The sequence below is a fragment of the Curcuma longa genome, chromosome 18, assembly GCF_044706935.1.
Source record: "Curcuma longa cultivar G26 ecotype Majalengka, Jawa Barat chromosome 18, ITB_CL_G26_1.1, whole genome shotgun sequence".
NCBI lineage: Eukaryota > Viridiplantae > Streptophyta > Magnoliopsida > Zingiberales > Zingiberaceae > Curcuma > Curcuma longa.
The window spans coordinates 4,601,463-4,618,839 of NC_133878.1; the positions used below are offsets into that span (position 1 = coordinate 4,601,463).

The following is a 17,377-nucleotide window of genomic DNA, read 5'->3' on the forward strand; positions in this document are numbered from 1 at the left end:
TCACTATACCCTAAACCCCCTAAACCCTAAATCCTCTAAATATCCTAAACCCTAACCCCCCTAAACTAAAACCCTAAAACCTAAAATCCTAAACCCTAAATTCCCTAAAATATAAACCCTAAAACCCTAAACCCTCTAAGACCCTAAATCCTTACGAGGTAAGGCAAATGAAGATCAAGAAGGTCGACGACCAGAGTCTTGATCCAGCGAGGAAAGAACTCGGTAAAATTCATTTCAGCCATTTTTCACTAGTGGCAGTCGACTGAAGTGGTAAGATCAATCGACTGGCACTAAGTTATTACACCTGATACGCCTCATCAGTCGACTGGGTTTAACTCCAGTCGAGTTGTATCTGGAAATTAGTCGACTGACCTTGAAGGTCAGTCGACTGATGGCAATCAGAAAGTATAACGACTCGACTAGTGCTTCACGTTAGTCGACTGAAGGTGATGGACTCGATTGGATATGTTCATTAATCTTGGATTTGTGGGTTCAGGAAAAATGTGGAATGCACGAAGTTGGATGTATAATAAGAATTTACCTGAACGTAAAGGTTTGACCGATGAATTTATTGCGGGAGTACAACAATTTGTGGAATTTGCCTCAAATAATGTTGATTTTATGGATGGAGATAAGATCAGATGTCCGTGCAGGAAGTGTCACAATGGAAAATTTATGAAATGTGATAAAGTACGAGAACATCTGTGTAGATTTGGTTTCACACCAAATTATTATAATTGGACTTCTCATGGTGAACCGTTCATATCTGATGCGGAGTATGAGCAAAATATTCAGTACTCAGCCATGGGGCATCAGAGTTACTATGAGAATTTGAATCCATATCAGAGGATGGTAACAGATGCAGCGGCCCAGAATTTATTTACTGAACAACCTTCTAGTCTTCCTCCATATCATAGTGGTCCAAGTTATAGTCATCCTCCAATGGTCGAACAAATGTATGCTCCTTATGCTTATGTATCACCGTCGGAGGCGACACAATTACCAGGAGATGGTGATAATTTGAATAATCAATCATATCTCAAATTTCAAGAATTATTGAGTGCTGCAGATGAACCATTGTGGGCTGGCTGTGACAATCACAGTAAACTCTCTGTTACAACAAGAATGTTGAATATCAAAGCAGAACACAATGTGTCTGAAGATTGTTTTAATAACATTCTTCAAGTTATGGGAGAGACATTGCCACGTGACCACATAATGCCCAACGATTATTATGATATGAAGAAACTCGTCAAAGACTTAGGTCTTCCAGTGGAAAGAATTGATGTTTGTAGAGATGGGTGTATGTTATATTGGGGCGATGATGAAAATGCAGAAGTTTGTAAATTTTGTAATCAAGATAGATACAAGCCTACCAAAAGGAGTCAACAGCGACGTCGTAAAGCATACACTCAAGTTTTTTATTTGCCTTTGGTTCCTAGACTTCAAAGACTTTATGCATCAAAAGTCACTGCTGAACACATGACTTGGCATGCAACTCATCAAACAGAAGAGGGATTAATATGTCATCCTTCAGATGGGCAACAGTGGAAAAATTTTGATAGAACATATCCTGACTTTGCGAGGGAGACTCGGAACATTCGATTAGGTCTCTGTGCTGATGGATTTGCTCCATTTGGTAAATCAGGAAGAACTTATTCTTGTTGGCCAATTATTATAACTCCGTATAATCTTCCACCTGACATGTGCATGAAAACACCTCATATGTTTCTATCATTGATTGTGCCAGGTCCACAAAATCCAAAGAAGTTAATAGATGTTTATATGCAACCATTGATTGCAGAATTGAAACATCTATGGTATGAAGGTTTTCCTACATATGATGTGCATACTGATAAGACTTTTATAATGAAAGCTGCACTTCTATGGACCATAAATGACTTTCCTGCTTATGGTATGCTATCAGGATGGAGTACTGCTGGGATTTTAGGATGTCCAATATGTATGGAGAGATCAAAATCAATCAGATTGAAACATGGAAAGAAACCGAGTTATTTTGATTGTCATAGACAATTTTTACCGCAGAATCATACTTTCAGAAGAAATAAAGATGAATTCACAAAGGGAAGAACTGAAAGAACACCCCCGCCACTCAGATTGACAGGTGAACAAATCTGGTTTAGAGTGAATCAGTTTCCATCTGTTATTGAAGATCCACATGGTACACCTTATGAATATGGAAGTACACATAAATGGACTAAACGGAGTATATTTTGGGAGTTACCATATTGGTTCACTCATTTGATTCATCATAATCTTGATGTAATGCATATCGAGAAGAATGTTTTCGATAATCTGATTAATACAGTCATGGATATCCCTGGAAAAACAAAAGACAATTTGAATGCAAGAAAAGATATGCGACTCATTTGTAAAAGACCTACTCTTGATGTTGATGAAAGTAGTAGGGGACCAAAGCCAAAGGCAGTTTATACATTGAATAGAGATCAGAGACGCGTTCTTTGTGAATGGTTGAAATCTTTGAAATTTCCAGATGGTTATGTCTCTAATCTTGGAAGATGTGTTGATTTAAAGGAATGCAAATTAGTTGGTTTAAAAAGTCATGATTGTCATATATTTATGGAAAGACTCATTCCTATTGCTCTTAAGGAGTTGTTACCAAATTTTGTATGGGGTGTCATTACGGAGTTAAGTATTTTCCTTCATGATATTTGCTCCACAGTTTTGAAATACTCTCACATGGAGAAGCTAGAGCGAGAAATTCCTATAATTTTGTGCAATTTAGAAAGGATCTTTCCACCTTCATTTTTTGATTCGATGGAACATCTTTTGGTTCACTTGCCTTATGAAACCAAAGTTGGAGGTCCTGTTCATTTTCGATGGATGTATCCTTTTGAAAGGTAAAATTATTTTACTTATATAATTTGTTAATTTATATGTATTAATGTCTAATACACTTTGTTTTTTTACAATCAGATTTCTATACCATCTGAAGAAGAAAATAAAAAATAAGGCTCATGTTGAAGCCTCCATTGTTAATGCATATATTGTGGAGGAAGTAACAACATTTGCATCATATTATTTTGAACCTAATGTCCGAAGCAAAAGACAAAGAGCGGGAAGAAATGATGAGGGGCCAATCAATCCCAATTTGAGAACATTTTCCATTTTTAATTACCTGGGCCGACCAAGTGGACCATGTAAAGAGAGATACTTAACTAGTCAAGAATGGCGAGCAGCACATACATATATTTTACTGAATTGTCCAGAAGTAACACCATATTTTGAGTAAGTTTACATTTTATAATGCTTTCAATTGTAAATAATTAATTTGACTCATTGGTATAAATCTTGTTACCATTGGTTTTATAGGATTTTTCAAAATTTAAACTCTGAAATGTCAACACAAGAGTTTAATAACTTCTGCGATGAAGAATTTGCGGCATGGTTCAAAATATATGTGAGTATGCCACAAAAATTTGCTCATTATATATTTTGACGTATAATTAATTTTTCAATGTAATTTTAGATTCAGGGTAATAGCTCTCACGTTGATGGAGATTTATTATTTCATCTTTCATGGGGTCCAAAAGCAATGGTACGGACTTGGCCAGCATATTTCATAAATGGTTATAATTTTCATACTCACGAATATGGAATGGGCAAGTCTACAATGAATAGCGGTGTTTGTGTGCAATCATCCAATGATGAAGCTCCAAGTAATGATTTTTATGGGTTATTGGATGAAATTTTAGAGGTGGAATACACAGGTTCAGATATTCGAGTTGTATTATTTATGTGTCGGTGGTTTGACCCTGTCAGAGGGATGAACGTGCATCCACGGTATCATTTGGTTGAAATTAATCATAAGAGATTATATAAGAGATATGAACCATTTGTCTTGGCACAACAAGCAATTCAAGTCTTTTATGCTTCATATCCAAGTTTGAAACGAGACAAAATTGATTGGTGGGCTGTTTGTAAAACAAAAGCAAGGTCAAAAATTGAAGAACGTTGGCAAGAAAATGCATATCAACAAGACGAAGTTGTCAACACATTTGAGACCCTGGAATATCATATTCCTACATTACGTGATCCCAGCGGAGTAGTTATACCCATACACACAAGTGAAATTCATCAACATGACGACGACGAAGATGAAGATGACGATCAGGACGACGACGACGATGACGACGACGACGATGATGACGATGACATCAATACCAATGACGAGGATGACGATGATGATTTTGAATTTGCATGCTGAGTCAGTGTAGATTTACTAACTAGATTTATAAAATTCTTAATTTATTTGCATGTTTGTTATATATATTTATTTAACTGCATTTATAAAATTCCATATATATTTTGTTTGTTATATATATTTATTGTATTACTGCACTTTTTTTCCATATATATTATTACAGGTGCAGTTGTGGTATATTGATTTGCTACATCCGGACAGTCAGTGTAGATTTGCCATCATACATATGGTATGTTTTTTTATTATTTATTATTCTTTCAGTAAATAAATATTGTGTTTGATTTCTTTTAATATGTTATTTTCAGTGGCGACGCGGTCGACGGAGTTCCAGCGGGCATGCACCCACAGCCCCCACTCCTTCAGGTGGAGATGCCTCTCCTTCAGGTGTAGCTGCCACTCCTTCAGGTGCAGCCCCTTCTCCCCCAGATGCACTCCGAGGCGCCTCTCCTTCTGGTGGAGCCCCCTCTCCACCAGGTGCATACCCCTCTACAGGACCTTCCCATCACCCAGGAGCTGGGGAAGGTCCTTCGACTGTGCAGTCGTGTGCAGATACACGACCGTTCATATCCCCTGTCGGCGATTCGTAAGTATTTTACCTTTAAAATTTTGTCAATAAATATATTGTTTTATAATTATTTAACATCATTTATCTGATATTATATATTTTAGTTTTACTGATCCTGTCAATGTTATTCACGTGATTAATCGAATCGTGAATAACTTATGGCGAGGGGATTCCATGAGTTATACGAGCACTCCAGATTCCACCAGACAGTTGTGGTGGACTGAATTTAAGGTAACCTATATATATTTTCATTCAATTTATTATATATCCTCTAGTTTTATTAAATAATTTGTTTTCATTTCAGCGCTCTTTTACTTGGGATCCGAGTGATGAAGTTGAAATTCGACGCATTTTTAAGAAAAAATGCGGTGATCATATTCGGAATACCCTCAATCACGCCAAAACAAGAGGGAAAAAACCCCCATTCATCACGGATGAAAATTGGGTGCGGATTTCTCAATTTTGGGAATCCGAAGACAGTCGCAAGAGGAGCAACCAAAATAAACAAAATCAAGCTTGTAATTCTGGTGCCTTATCTGCGACGTACGCGGGCGGCTCAATCAATATTGATGAGCATACACGTAGATTGGTAAATTCTTCCACCTATTTTACTTTTATTTTATTTCATATTATTATTAATTATTTCTAACAATGTTTTTTTAGGTAAAGGAAATGGGGCGAGATCCTGACTTTATTGATACTTTTACTCGCACTTTTCAAAAGAAAGACAAGACCTGGAGTGGGGACAGAGCAAAAGCTATTAAGGTTTAAATATTTATCTAAATTTTATTATATTTAATTTATCAAATATTTCAATATATTAATAAATATTTTGATAATACAGGATAAATATGATGAGCTCGAGCTAGCACGAGTTTCAACTGCTAGCTCTGAAGGTGATGGATCTGAGCCCTCAGTGGGTAATGATTTGAGTCTATGGCTGGAGGCCACTGGGGGAGACAAAGGTGGTAGAAGGATATTGGGTATGGGTTCTTTGGGGAGAACCTATAGAGCTGCTGGTTCATCTTCTATCACTTCCCCAGCCGTGACACAGATCCACAGTTTGACTGAGGAGGTAACCCAGTTGAAAGGGTTACTTATGCAACGAGATGAAGACATGAGGCAACGAGATAATGAAATGAGACAACGAGAAGAGCAAATGAGACAAAGAGATCGAGAAATTAATAGATTGCGCAGACAACAAGACGTGCTCTTCCGACATCTTCAGTTGCGTTCGTTCCCTCCGGGTGATGATGACGATGACGACGACGACGATGATGGTGGTGGTTCTTAGCTGATTTTTTGTGTATGAAATTTTTATAATTATTATTTTATTTATCATTGTATTACATCTGCAAGTTACTAATTTATCTAATTTTTCTAACCGTGTTTAATTTTTTTACAGTTTTTTTGAAGAGAAGTCAGAAGAAGAGGTAATTTTTGACATAATTAACTTATATATTTTAGTTATAATTTTAAAATGATACTTTTCTCTTTTTTATTTTTCGTATACAGGAGAACAACAGATAGTGACGGAGAAGGAAGTAGAGTCTCCGGAGTTCTATCGTAAGTTACTATTTATCGAAACTTTGCGACGAAAATACAAATTCGTCGCCAATTGGCGACGAATTGGCGACGAAAATTCGTCGCCAATTGGCGACGAATTTGATTATCGCCAATTTCATCGCGACGAAATTTTTGTCGCAAATATTTTTTTTTTTCATCACAACATTTGGCGACGTCTTGATTGCAACGAATTTAAATTTCTGTCGCAAACTGTTTTGCGATGAATTTTTTTAAGAAAAGAAATTCAAAATCTGTTTTTTTTGTAGTGGTAGGGGTTCATTGTTAGGTCCATCCCCTATTCTCTATGGATCCAATCGTATGTTTATATGCAATGATTATGGGTTAGGGTCCCGACGAGGTTACTATCTGACTTGAATCTAGCAACATAGATGGATGAAGTGAAAGCAAACTAGAACCAATCAAGAATCATATGCATCATTAATAAAATAAAAATAATGCATAAATACTGTCAAACAAACATTAATTACTACATAATCCTAAAATAAAGAAACTACTCAGAAATACTAGTTATTGACGTCGTAGCTCCTTATCTTCGCAAAAAGATTATTCTATCGTTAGGTCTCTTTCAAGAACCCTCAATCCTTTTATAGTTTTAGAGCCTTGAAAGAGTCTCCTATAAAGTAGGGAAACTTTAACATAATTTTTTAGAATAAAGGAGTGGCTAACTAATTCTCCTAAAAATAATGATGAGGCTAATAAATTTTCTAAAATCAAGGGGAGGCAACCTAATTTTCTAAAATCAAGGGGAACCAAACTAAATCTCCTAAAATCACAGAGAGGCTAACATAATTTCTTAAAATCAAGGGGAGGCTAACAAATTTACCTAAAAATAAGGGAAAAGTCATCAAGAAGTGTCATGGTCATGGTAGGCACCATGATTGTGCGGGACACCACGACTTAGCCATGGTGGGTGTTAGAAGGTCTTTCATCACATATCAGTATGAAACACAACCATGTCAGGTGACACGACCTGACTATATTCCTTATTGGAAGCTCCAATTTGATACTTTACAGCTGTTCTTCCTAGATGATCTACGATCATGGTAAGCACCACAGGCTGACTGTGGATCATGCTGCAATGCTTATTCCTTTAGTTTTTCATCTCCAATTATGCTCCAAAGTCAAGATCTTCCACTTCCTATCAATATAAATCACAAACCATGGTCATTCAAACTAAAATGATGAAATGAATGCAAATGCTAGAAGTTTATATAAAATATATACAACAAATGCATGTTAAATAAAATCAAAAATATAGGTACAAATCACACACAATAGAAAGTTATCCTCACCTGAAATACGGGTAGCTCTCTCATATCTCTGATATAAGAGGATCTGAAGATTTTTATTACTAATTTTAATAATTTTTATTTTTAGTAATTTTTAAAGTTTTTGGTTTTTAGAGTAGTTTTGAAAATTTTTATTAGTTTTGAACATTTCTATTTTTTTTATTTTAGAATTTTTAAGTCCGTTTAGGATTTTTAAGATTTCGAGTCTGTTAAAAAAATTTTCTTTCTATTAGGATTTTTCTTTTTTCTTTTTTCTTTTATAAATTAAGATTTTGGGTCTATATAAACATCTTATGAGTTGATGTTTAAGAGAAAAAATTTTTAATTTAATAATATTTTTGACAAAGTCTTTTATTTTCTTATCTTCTAGTATTCTTTCGAATCAACAGGTTTTAGAAGATTATTTTCGGCATTCGCAGTCGAATCAACAGATTCAATATTGCCCGCAAGATAATCGCTATCCCATTCGGCGTCAGTTGGTATCAGAGCTCTTAGATCTGATGGATCATCATTGTGATCATAATAGGCAGGTTCCGACTGAGGAAGCCTCGCACCATGATCGTAGCATTCGAGATGAGATACTTCAAGATCTACAAAGACAAGTCACAAAGTTATCATAGCGTCTAGCAGCACAAGATCATAAAAGTCAGCTCTCAAATCCGATGGATCGTCGTCGTCGTCGTGATCATGGTCGTGATAGGTAGATTCTGGCTGAGAAAACCTTGCACCGTGATCGTAGCACTCGAGACGAAATATGTCAAGATCTACAGAGACATACAAAGTTATTCCAATTTCTAGCGGTGTAAGATCGTAAAGGTCGTAAGTTCCTTTATTCCCCTTTTGAAAAATTATTAATTTCTAATCAATGAGAGATGTCTAAGCGCAAGTTTAATTTCGAGGGATACCAGATCAACCACCCCACCACCTACAACTTTGAGAAAATGTCAGCTCCACAACCCCTCTACGTTCCCCCTTCCTCCGGTGACAAAGACAACCATAAAGATGCAGACCTTAACAACATTGAGTACGATCAATCCTACTTTCTTGATCGTCTGAACATAGGAGGCAACGAAGATGATGACAAGATCAAAATATTTGGTGATCCAGTTTATGATGATGCTGACGAAGAGGAGATAGACCTAGATGAAGCGTTGATCGAAGACCAGAAGCTCACTTTGTTCGATGACAATCAACAACCTAGTTCTACTATCGACGAAGTCCCAATCTCCATCGTCTTACCTTGCATTGACTCGGCATCCCAATTTATTCATCATGATAAAGATGAGACCTAGTCAACTAGTGAGCCAATATATGACGAGGATGAAATTGTCGATAAAATAGTGATCTAATTCTTTGTCTCAGCGTCGATGTGGTGGGTTGCTCAATCAAGCCCTTGTCAATGCTTCTGGATGCGCTGACGCTTCCACTGCATAGGAGGCTTCTCCTTCAAAGAAAGCATCAAGCCTTATCCAGAACTTTGTTGACCATTTAGATGATTTAGCTTCAACAGACATGATGCAGCAACAAACAGATTTATCCAAGGATATAAAAAATAGAGATACATCAGTTGTATTAGAAGGGCATGAGCAAATAGAAATAGAAATTTCAACTAATGAAACCAAAGAAATAGTAGATGATTGTGATTTAAATGAAGGCATTCTTGTGGAAGAAGGAAATCAAGGGGAAGTCAGCTACCACTTCAATAATATCCCTCTCTTCAGTACGTATGTCTTGTCAATCTTTTTTCTCAAATTTCATATCAACTAATTTTCCAACTTTAATTACTGTAGCTACTCCAATTTCTTTTTTGACATCTTGTGGAAGGATTTTGGAAGGCAGAGCTTTGAGCCTCGGTTGTTGTGTTACTTGGGATGTGGGTAACGGCTCATCGGATCCACTAAGCCCGGCTCTAGTAATCATGGGAAAGGTGGCAGTGACAAAGATGATGGTGAGCGTTATGATTGCATGCACGGTGGCAATGCTCGTTGTGCGTTACCATATGTGGAGTTCGAGCTTGTGGTCGTGGTTTATTACAATGATCAAGGAGCTAAAGGAGCAGGTTGCTTCTCCTATCTGGAAGTTACGACAAGTAGCAGACGCGATGACAGTAGAGATGACGATGGATTCTGCCGACCACCTGATATTATTCTAAACTTGAGAACGAGTTCTTTCAACCTAGGACGACTGATGTAGGAGGATCTGAAGATTTTAATTACTAATTTTAATAATTTTTATTTTTAATAATTTTTAAAGTTTTTAGTATTTAGAGTAGTTTTGAAAATTTTTATTAGTTTTGAAAATTTCTATTTTTTATTTTAGAATTATTAAGTCTGTTTAGGATTTTTATGATTTCGAATTTGTTAAAAAAATTTTCATTTTATTAGGATTTTTCCTTTTTTCTTTTATAAATTAGGGTTTTGAGTCTATATAAATATCTTATGAGTTGATGATTAGGAAAAGAAATTTTTTATTTAATAATATTTTCGACAATGCCATTTATTTCTCTATCTCCTAATATTCTTTCGAATCAATAAATTTTAGAGGATTGTTTCCAATATTCACAGTTGAACCAACGGATTCAATATTGCCCGCAGGATAATCGCAATTCTGCTTGGCTCTGATACTAACTGATGCCGAGCGGGATAGCGATTACCGTGCGGATAATATTGAATCTGTTGGTTTGATTGCGAACGATGAATCTTCTAAAATTTGTTAATTCTAAAGAATACCAAGAGATAGGGAAATAAACAGTACTACTGAAAATTTTATTAAATCAAAAACTTATTCTCCTAAATATCAACTCATAAGATATTTATATAAACTCAAAATCCTAATTTATAAAAGAAAAAAAATCCTAATATAAAGGAAAATTTTTTAAAGGTCTCGAAATCCTAAAAATCCTAAATGAACTTAAAAATTTTAAAATAAAAAATAGAAAATTTTAAAACTAATAGAAATTTTTAAAACTACTCTAAATATCAAAAACTTTAAAAAATTATTAAAAATAAAAATTATTAAAATTAGTAATAAAATCTACAACTCCTCCTGCATCAATCTCACTTGCCAAAAGATTATTTTCTAGACTTCTTCCATGATAGATATCTAATTTTTCTTAAACTATTGAGACCTTGTCATCTGCCAAGTATATAATATCTCTTAACCTACTAAGATTTCATCATCTTCTAGGTATTTGGTGCATCTTGACCTATGAGGACTTCATCATCTGCCAACATGTATTAAAATTTCACTCAACCAACACTTCCCTTTTTGCAAAATGTTAGATCAACCTTAATTCACTTGGACTTTTTATGGAATTTTTCATTGCACTTGCAATGTCTCAACATGAATACAAAAGATCTAAATCTAACTTTAAACCTTTGTCAACCACATCAAAAAACTATAGTTGGGCTCGACAATTTTGGTGCCTAAATGTCGATTTAGGGAGAGACAATAATGAGTCATGTCATTGAGTCTTTAGATGAACCACTGAGACTAAGGGGGAGAACTCAATCCCTCGACCTTTAGGTAATCCTTTGAGGTAGGAGAGAGAGATAGGAATAACTTAACCCAAGGATCTGTTGGGATGTATACCAGAATCCTAGCTATCTATGTAAATAAACATTCTGAAATAAAAATCACATTTGGTCAATGTTTGCATTTAGTTTTAAAGCAAGTGTCCATTTAATCTATATTGTAAATAAACATGGTGTGCGGAGTCACACACAGAAGACCATGTTATCAGCTCCTTATAGATCATAAACAATGTTCACAACCAAGATGGAATGGACAAACCATTGGACTGGTTGTAGTGTAATTTGGTCTCAGTCTGTCTTGACTATAGAATTACACTAGTACACTTAGTGTGTATTGAGCAGGACCATATGAGGATTGTTCGATTTATACTGACTATATAATCGAACTAAACCTCTGTTGCTATGAATGTACATGTTCTTAATCCCTATATAATAACAAGCATATGTACTTAGTATATACTTCCTTGATTCATCAAAGGGTGAGATTTAGAGCGATAGATCAAAAGGCCCGATAAGTTGGGAAGTAGTATTATGTACATGGTGTGTTGTTGATTATAGAAGAAAACTGTGTCCTATAATCTAGGCTGATGATGTCCCCTTGAGGAGCTCATAAAGGATTATCATGTAAACCCTGCAGGTGGACTCAGATCCGCATGATAACAAAAGATGAGTGGTACTACTCTCGGAATCAAAAGTTAATTAAATTCGAATTGTCAGTAACTCATTTAATTAACAGACATACGATATCTTAAAAACAGGGAGATTAATGTATTTATAGTAAGAAGGAGCCCATATTATAATATGGGATTGGTGCGGTAGTGCAATAATAACTCTCTAGTGGAATGAGTTATTATTGATGGACTTAAGCTGTGTGTTCGGTGAAGAGCATTTGAAGCTTAAGCCCATCGGGAGACCAAAACCAATTCCTCCTCTAGGTCCCTGCTGTAGCCTCTGGAAATTCTCAAATCCGCCTTGGAACAATTCGTGAAGAAACTAGGCATTCGAACCCATACAAAGTAGTGTAATCGATCAACGTATCAATTACACACCTTGGTAATCGATCAACTGATCGATTACACACCTTGGTAATCGATCACCTGATCGATTACCAAGCTCCGTATTACGGAGGCTGGTAATCGATCACCTGATCGATTACCAGGCTTAATGAGAAAAAGTTACGAGCCTTAATCGATTCCTTGATCGATTAAGCCTCTGGGTTCGAATCGCTTACTTCCGAAATCATACCAAATTCTCCGATCTGATTGATTGAAATCATACCAAGTTTATGATTCAAATCATACCAAGTTTATGATTCAATCATACCAAGTTTATGAGATGACTAGGCTATAAAAGAGGAGGCTTGCAAAGGTTTGAGAGACACGAAACAAATCCATTTGGTGGCCGGAACCCTCTTTGGTCGGCAGCCACCACCTCCTCTTCCTCTTCTCTTTTCTCCAGATAAAGAGAAGGAAGGAAAGTTTGCTAGCCATCGGAGAATAGAATTCTGGTGGAGAAATTTTCGAAGGATCGTTGCCTACACAACATTCGAGAAAAGGAGAGGAATACAACAGAAGATCGATGGGTCATCCACATCCTTCACAATAGTCCGAAGAAAAGGTATAATTTAAAGTTTTCGCGTTAATTAAATTATCCTTTTTATCTTGGATCCTGTAAACCAAACACAAGAGCCCAATGATCAAATGCGTCGATCAAACTTCGTTTGATTGACTATGAGGGCAACTTGAAATCATTTCCGAGAAAATTTTTGTTCTGCAAGAATCAACCGGAACAGTTTTTTAAGACTTTCCCATCTTTAGGTGAACAATTAAGACTAAGGAGATAACTCAATCCCTTGACTTTTAGATAATCTTTTGAGGCCGAGGAGATATATGTAGGATCGAATTCAAAGTTGGGAGGGGGGATGAATAGTTCTATAAATTTTACGAACTTAAAATTGAAAATAAATTCTAAGTAACTAAAAATTAATGCTAATAGAGTAATGCAATGATATAAAAAATTGAGCAATGAAATAAAGATAAGCAATTAACAATTTGACAAATTTATAGCTTTTGCTCTTGTTCTAACTCAACAATTCAAATATGCAACAGATTTGATAACAATGGTACTAAGTTAACAAGTTTGGCATGCAAAGATTTTACTACGTCGACAAACTAAGCATGCAATAATTTAATCAAGCAATACAAGTTGTAGACATACAAAGCATAAAAAAATGTGATTCTTATTTCAATTAACTTCTTTTTAGAAAAATTTTAAAAGTGGAAAAACCTTTAAAATATTAAGCACAAAAATAATATAACTAACAATGTATGACAACAAAATAAGAATACAAGTTATGCTTAGTAGTTGTCATTTCAAAAGTTAAAGCTTAAAGTCGCATCACATCGTTTCAATGGATCAAAGAGTATGGGAGGTGCAACGAGCATGTCGAGGAAGAGCATGAGCAGAATGATTACATAATCAAGAGTGTTGTTGAAAGCCTTGCCTCGATGTCCTTTTTATAGTAATTCTTCGAATGCTAACATGGCAGCCTCTGGTCACCCAAAGCCTCTCCGGTCGCCTAGACATTGACGTGGCTACCATGTTTATTTGATAGATAATGTCATCCGCAGTTTTCGACCGATTGGACTCCCTCCAGTCGCTTGGAGCTTGGCAAATTCCATCTCAACCGTCTCACTCGGATCGCTGTATCTCGTTATCCTCGATTTCCTAGAAGTAATCTCAGTCGCCCGGATTATGCAATTGCCCAACCCCTTCTCTAGTTACCTAGTAAGCCCCGACTCCATTAGTTGAGGGTTATCACCATCCAGTCACTCGGATTCCCTCTGGTTGCCTAGAAACCCCGAGTTTGACTTTCCTACATTGGTTACGCGTAATGAGTAGTATAAAATATGAATTTACTCATGTGTATCTTCCACATGAGGTTCAGCTCTCACATGCCATCTAGTGTGATTTGTCAAGTTCAGCTCCCAGCTGACTCCAACTTGGACATAGTTGCCAATACTTTAACTTCTAGCTAACTTTGCTTGGACTTGCTCTGTCTAGTTCCAACTAAGGCTTTTCTACTTGATTTCCAACCAAGACTTAATCAACTGCTTGGTTCTCAATCAAGACAAGTATGAAAAGATAGAATTTTATGTAGTGATACGTGAATATCAACAATTAATTTTCAGATATTCTCCCCCTTAATCATAACTTCCCTTTTTGCAACATAGTTTACTAAAAAAAGTTTAAGGAGAAAAAAACTTGAAAAATTTTGCTTTCCAAAAAAAAATTAAAATTTTCTAAAGAAAATTATAAATATTCTAAAATTCAAACTTTCTTTCTCCTCTTCTTTTTCATACACTACAAAGTTTAATCAGATTTGAAGGACTACATGGTTGGCAAAAGGTAAACTCTTCTAAGAGGAGTAGGTGAGGACATGTTTTCTTGAAGGGAATAGTAGACATCGGTCTGACCTAGGGGATTCACTAGAAACCTAAAAGTCAAGACCAGACAGTTGTTAAATTGTCTAATTTCCTGTAAATATGTATTGTGCTAACTCTATGATATAGGAAATTAGGGATCAAAACTTTAGATTCTGAGCGCCCCTATTAGATCTGGGAAATTGGACGGTCCAAGCACCCAGAAGGGATCTAGGCGCTCGGATGCCAGCTGTTCGAGCTAGCAAGGTGGATGAGGTGGCAAGTCAGGATTGACCGGAGACACCTTAGCTTCCAGGCGCCTGGAGATGAATAAGGTGCGACAGAGTCAAAACTGATTCGACAACCTCCATGTCAGTATTCCATACACTTGGAAGGGCTACAAGCGTCCGGGAGATGCTAAGTCAGTGTCGAGAGCAGATCGATGAACCGACATGGAGGCGTCTAGAAGGAGTTTCAAGCGCCCAGATAGGTCAATAACAGCAACTACACAGGGAAACCCTAAGGCATCAATTCATGCTTGCTCTACGACTATTCTGCACATGACTGAAGCTCCTGAGATGTTATCGTAATGCCGTAATGCTGCACCTACAATCACACGCACTCTTCTATTCTTTTGTCGATAACTTTAAGTTTTGCATTGTTCGTCTTTTGTGCTTCATCATTAGGACAGTAAAAATGTTACCGATTCTACATCTATTGTAAAGGTGAGACTCTTTCTCATAAGAAAAAGAGTAGAGTAGTGAATTATCCACTGTAAGTGGTCAAGGACTGCGGGCCTTAAAGTAGCAGTCAGTGGTTGTGAACCAAGTAAAAATAAATGAGTCCATACTTGTTTTTTACGATATCTTCCATTGTGTACTTTTGAATTAGTTACAAGTTTTTCGAAAAAGAGTGAAAAAATGACAAATGCTATTCACCCCATCTAGCACTCACTTCGATCCTACAATTGGTATAAGAGCAGGGGCGCTTAAAATTAGTATAACCTCTAATCAAGCTTTTTTTTTTGTTGCTTTAAGTTTTTCTCTAAAATGTAGGATCGAGAAAACACGCTAGAGGGGGGGTGAATAGTGTGTTTACACTTTTTTCGATTTTCAATTTAAATACGCGGAAACAAAAACACGAAAGTGAAAGATTACTTATAAAGGAAAGATAGAAAAGAAAAGTATACACTTTGTTTTTCTTAGTTCACAGCCCAAGGCTGCTACTCCAAGGCTCATGGTCCTTGACCATTTACTGTGGGCAATCCACTAAATCAACTTGCCCCTTACGGCAGCGAGTTAGCGATTACAAAAACTCAATTTGAATTTGGCAACAGTAAAATAGAATTACAATTGAACTATCGTTATCAAAATCGAAGCCGGATCGTGCTGGATCTTCAAAATCTGGTGAACTCGGCGTAGCGGTGACTTTTGGGATGCTCTGGATTGAGTAGGGCGCCGACGTTACGAGAGTAGCACGGTGGTATTGAAAGAATGGTTGTTCTCTGGCTGCTGCTCGTGCATATCTTTTATACTGCACTCGAGTCGACTTACCACCAGATCTCGAGTCGACTCGAGTCCGACGTGGCCTCGTACAGATAGCTTTTCTTTCCCGTTCGTTATCCGCTATCTGAGTCGACTTGGGCCGCCATCTGAGTCGACTCCAATCCGATATGGAGTCTTCCAGCTAGAATTTGACTCTGAGTCGACTCCCAAGCCACCTTGAGTCGACTCAACTCGATTTGGCGAAAAACTGATGGCGCTGACTTCTGAAGGCTGGCTGACTAAGCTTGAGTCAACTCAAGTCTTAGCTTGAGTCGACTCCAACAGTAAAACTTAGTTGGTTTTGCTTGGAGTTTGCATTTTTTGATTTTTTCAATCATGCACAAATGTTAGGCAAATAACATGCAACATAAATTTGTTAGAGTCAATTCCTGGAACTTCCTCTAGGTCTTAAATTTAGGTTTCCAGTGAAACCCTGGGTTAGATCGGCGCCTACTGTTCCCCTTGAGAACGCGTCCTCACCCACTTCTCTCAGGAGAATTTACCTGATGCTAATCAAGTCCTCCCAACTCGTTGGACTTTTGCTCGGCTCTGTCTTCGGCCCCCAGAATTTGTGTTGCGGCTCGGTCCTCCCTAACCAGCCCAGTCTTCTGCTGCGACTCGATCTTCCCTGATTAGTCCAGTCTTCTGCTGCGGCTTGGTTCTCTTGACCAACCCAGATTTCTGCTGCAGCATGGTCCTCCAGACTAGCTCAAACTTCACCTGGTGCTTCGACTATGCCAAGACTTCTGCCTGATCCTCTAGATCAGGGCTTTCCAATGCCTAGCTTCCACTAAGACTTCAGTCAAACTTGTGCTTCCTGCACACTTAGATAAGCTTTATTAGTCCAACACATACTTAACTTGAACCTAGTTCCATTATCAAAACTAAAGTCTGCTGGTGCTCCCTATACCAACATAAAATTCTAAATTTCTTCCCGCACTACTAATACAAGACCTAGTCTTGGAATATTTTTTTGTTCATTTTCTTACAAGATTTTTTCGATAACCCATCAAAAAGGCTACATCACCGCTAGACCTCTTCTCTTCTCTAGAGAGGATTTTGTGTACTAGAAGAGAAGAATGGAGTACCACTTGAAGACTCAAGTGGGCATATGGATAATCATATAAACTGGCTTCACTCTCCCAATCGAAGCAGACATGTCAGTCTTTCTTTATAGTCAATAGTCAATAC

General features: G+C 36.9%; 2 protein-coding genes across 2 annotated transcripts in view; both read left to right on the forward strand.

The window, feature by feature from the left end:
• The first annotated feature begins 501 nt into the window (after positions 1 to 501).
• On the forward strand, positions 502 to 4,249 carry LOC141812125 (uncharacterized). The gene is made up of 4 exons (XM_074700165.1): positions 502 to 2,882; positions 2,959 to 3,270; positions 3,355 to 3,442; positions 3,512 to 4,249. The coding sequence occupies exons 1-4, from the start codon at positions 502 to 504 to the stop codon at positions 4,247 to 4,249; spliced, it is 3,519 nt and encodes a 1,172-aa protein (XP_074556266.1).
• Positions 4,250 to 4,298: 49 nt separating this feature from the next.
• LOC141812126 (uncharacterized) overlaps positions 4,299 to 17,377 on the forward strand; it is a 17,221-nt gene continuing 4,142 nt past the window's right edge. Inside the window, exons 1-7 of the mRNA XM_074700166.1 lie at positions 4,299 to 4,304; positions 4,410 to 4,475; positions 4,552 to 4,829; positions 4,916 to 5,042; positions 5,116 to 5,400; positions 5,475 to 5,576; positions 5,656 to 5,886. Coding sequence (XP_074556267.1) covers positions 4,299 to 4,304; positions 4,410 to 4,475; positions 4,552 to 4,829; positions 4,916 to 5,042; positions 5,116 to 5,400; positions 5,475 to 5,576; positions 5,656 to 5,886 — 1,095 coding nt within the window. The remainder of the gene's footprint in view (positions 4,305 to 4,409; positions 4,476 to 4,551; positions 4,830 to 4,915; positions 5,043 to 5,115; positions 5,401 to 5,474; positions 5,577 to 5,655; positions 5,887 to 17,377) is intronic.

Excerpts from the sequence above, each read along its gene's own strand:
- LOC141812125 (XM_074700165.1), top strand. The coding sequence starts at position 502 with ATGTGGAATGCACGAAGTTGGATGTATAATAAGAATTTACCTGAACGT. Across the intron at positions 2,883-2,958 it reads TGGATGTATCCTTTTGAAAG|ATTTCTATACCATCTGAAGA; the intron begins GTAAAATTATTT and ends TTTTACAATCAG. Across the intron at positions 3,271-3,354 it reads GAAGTAACACCATATTTTGA|GATTTTTCAAAATTTAAACT; the intron begins GTAAGTTTACAT and ends TTGGTTTTATAG.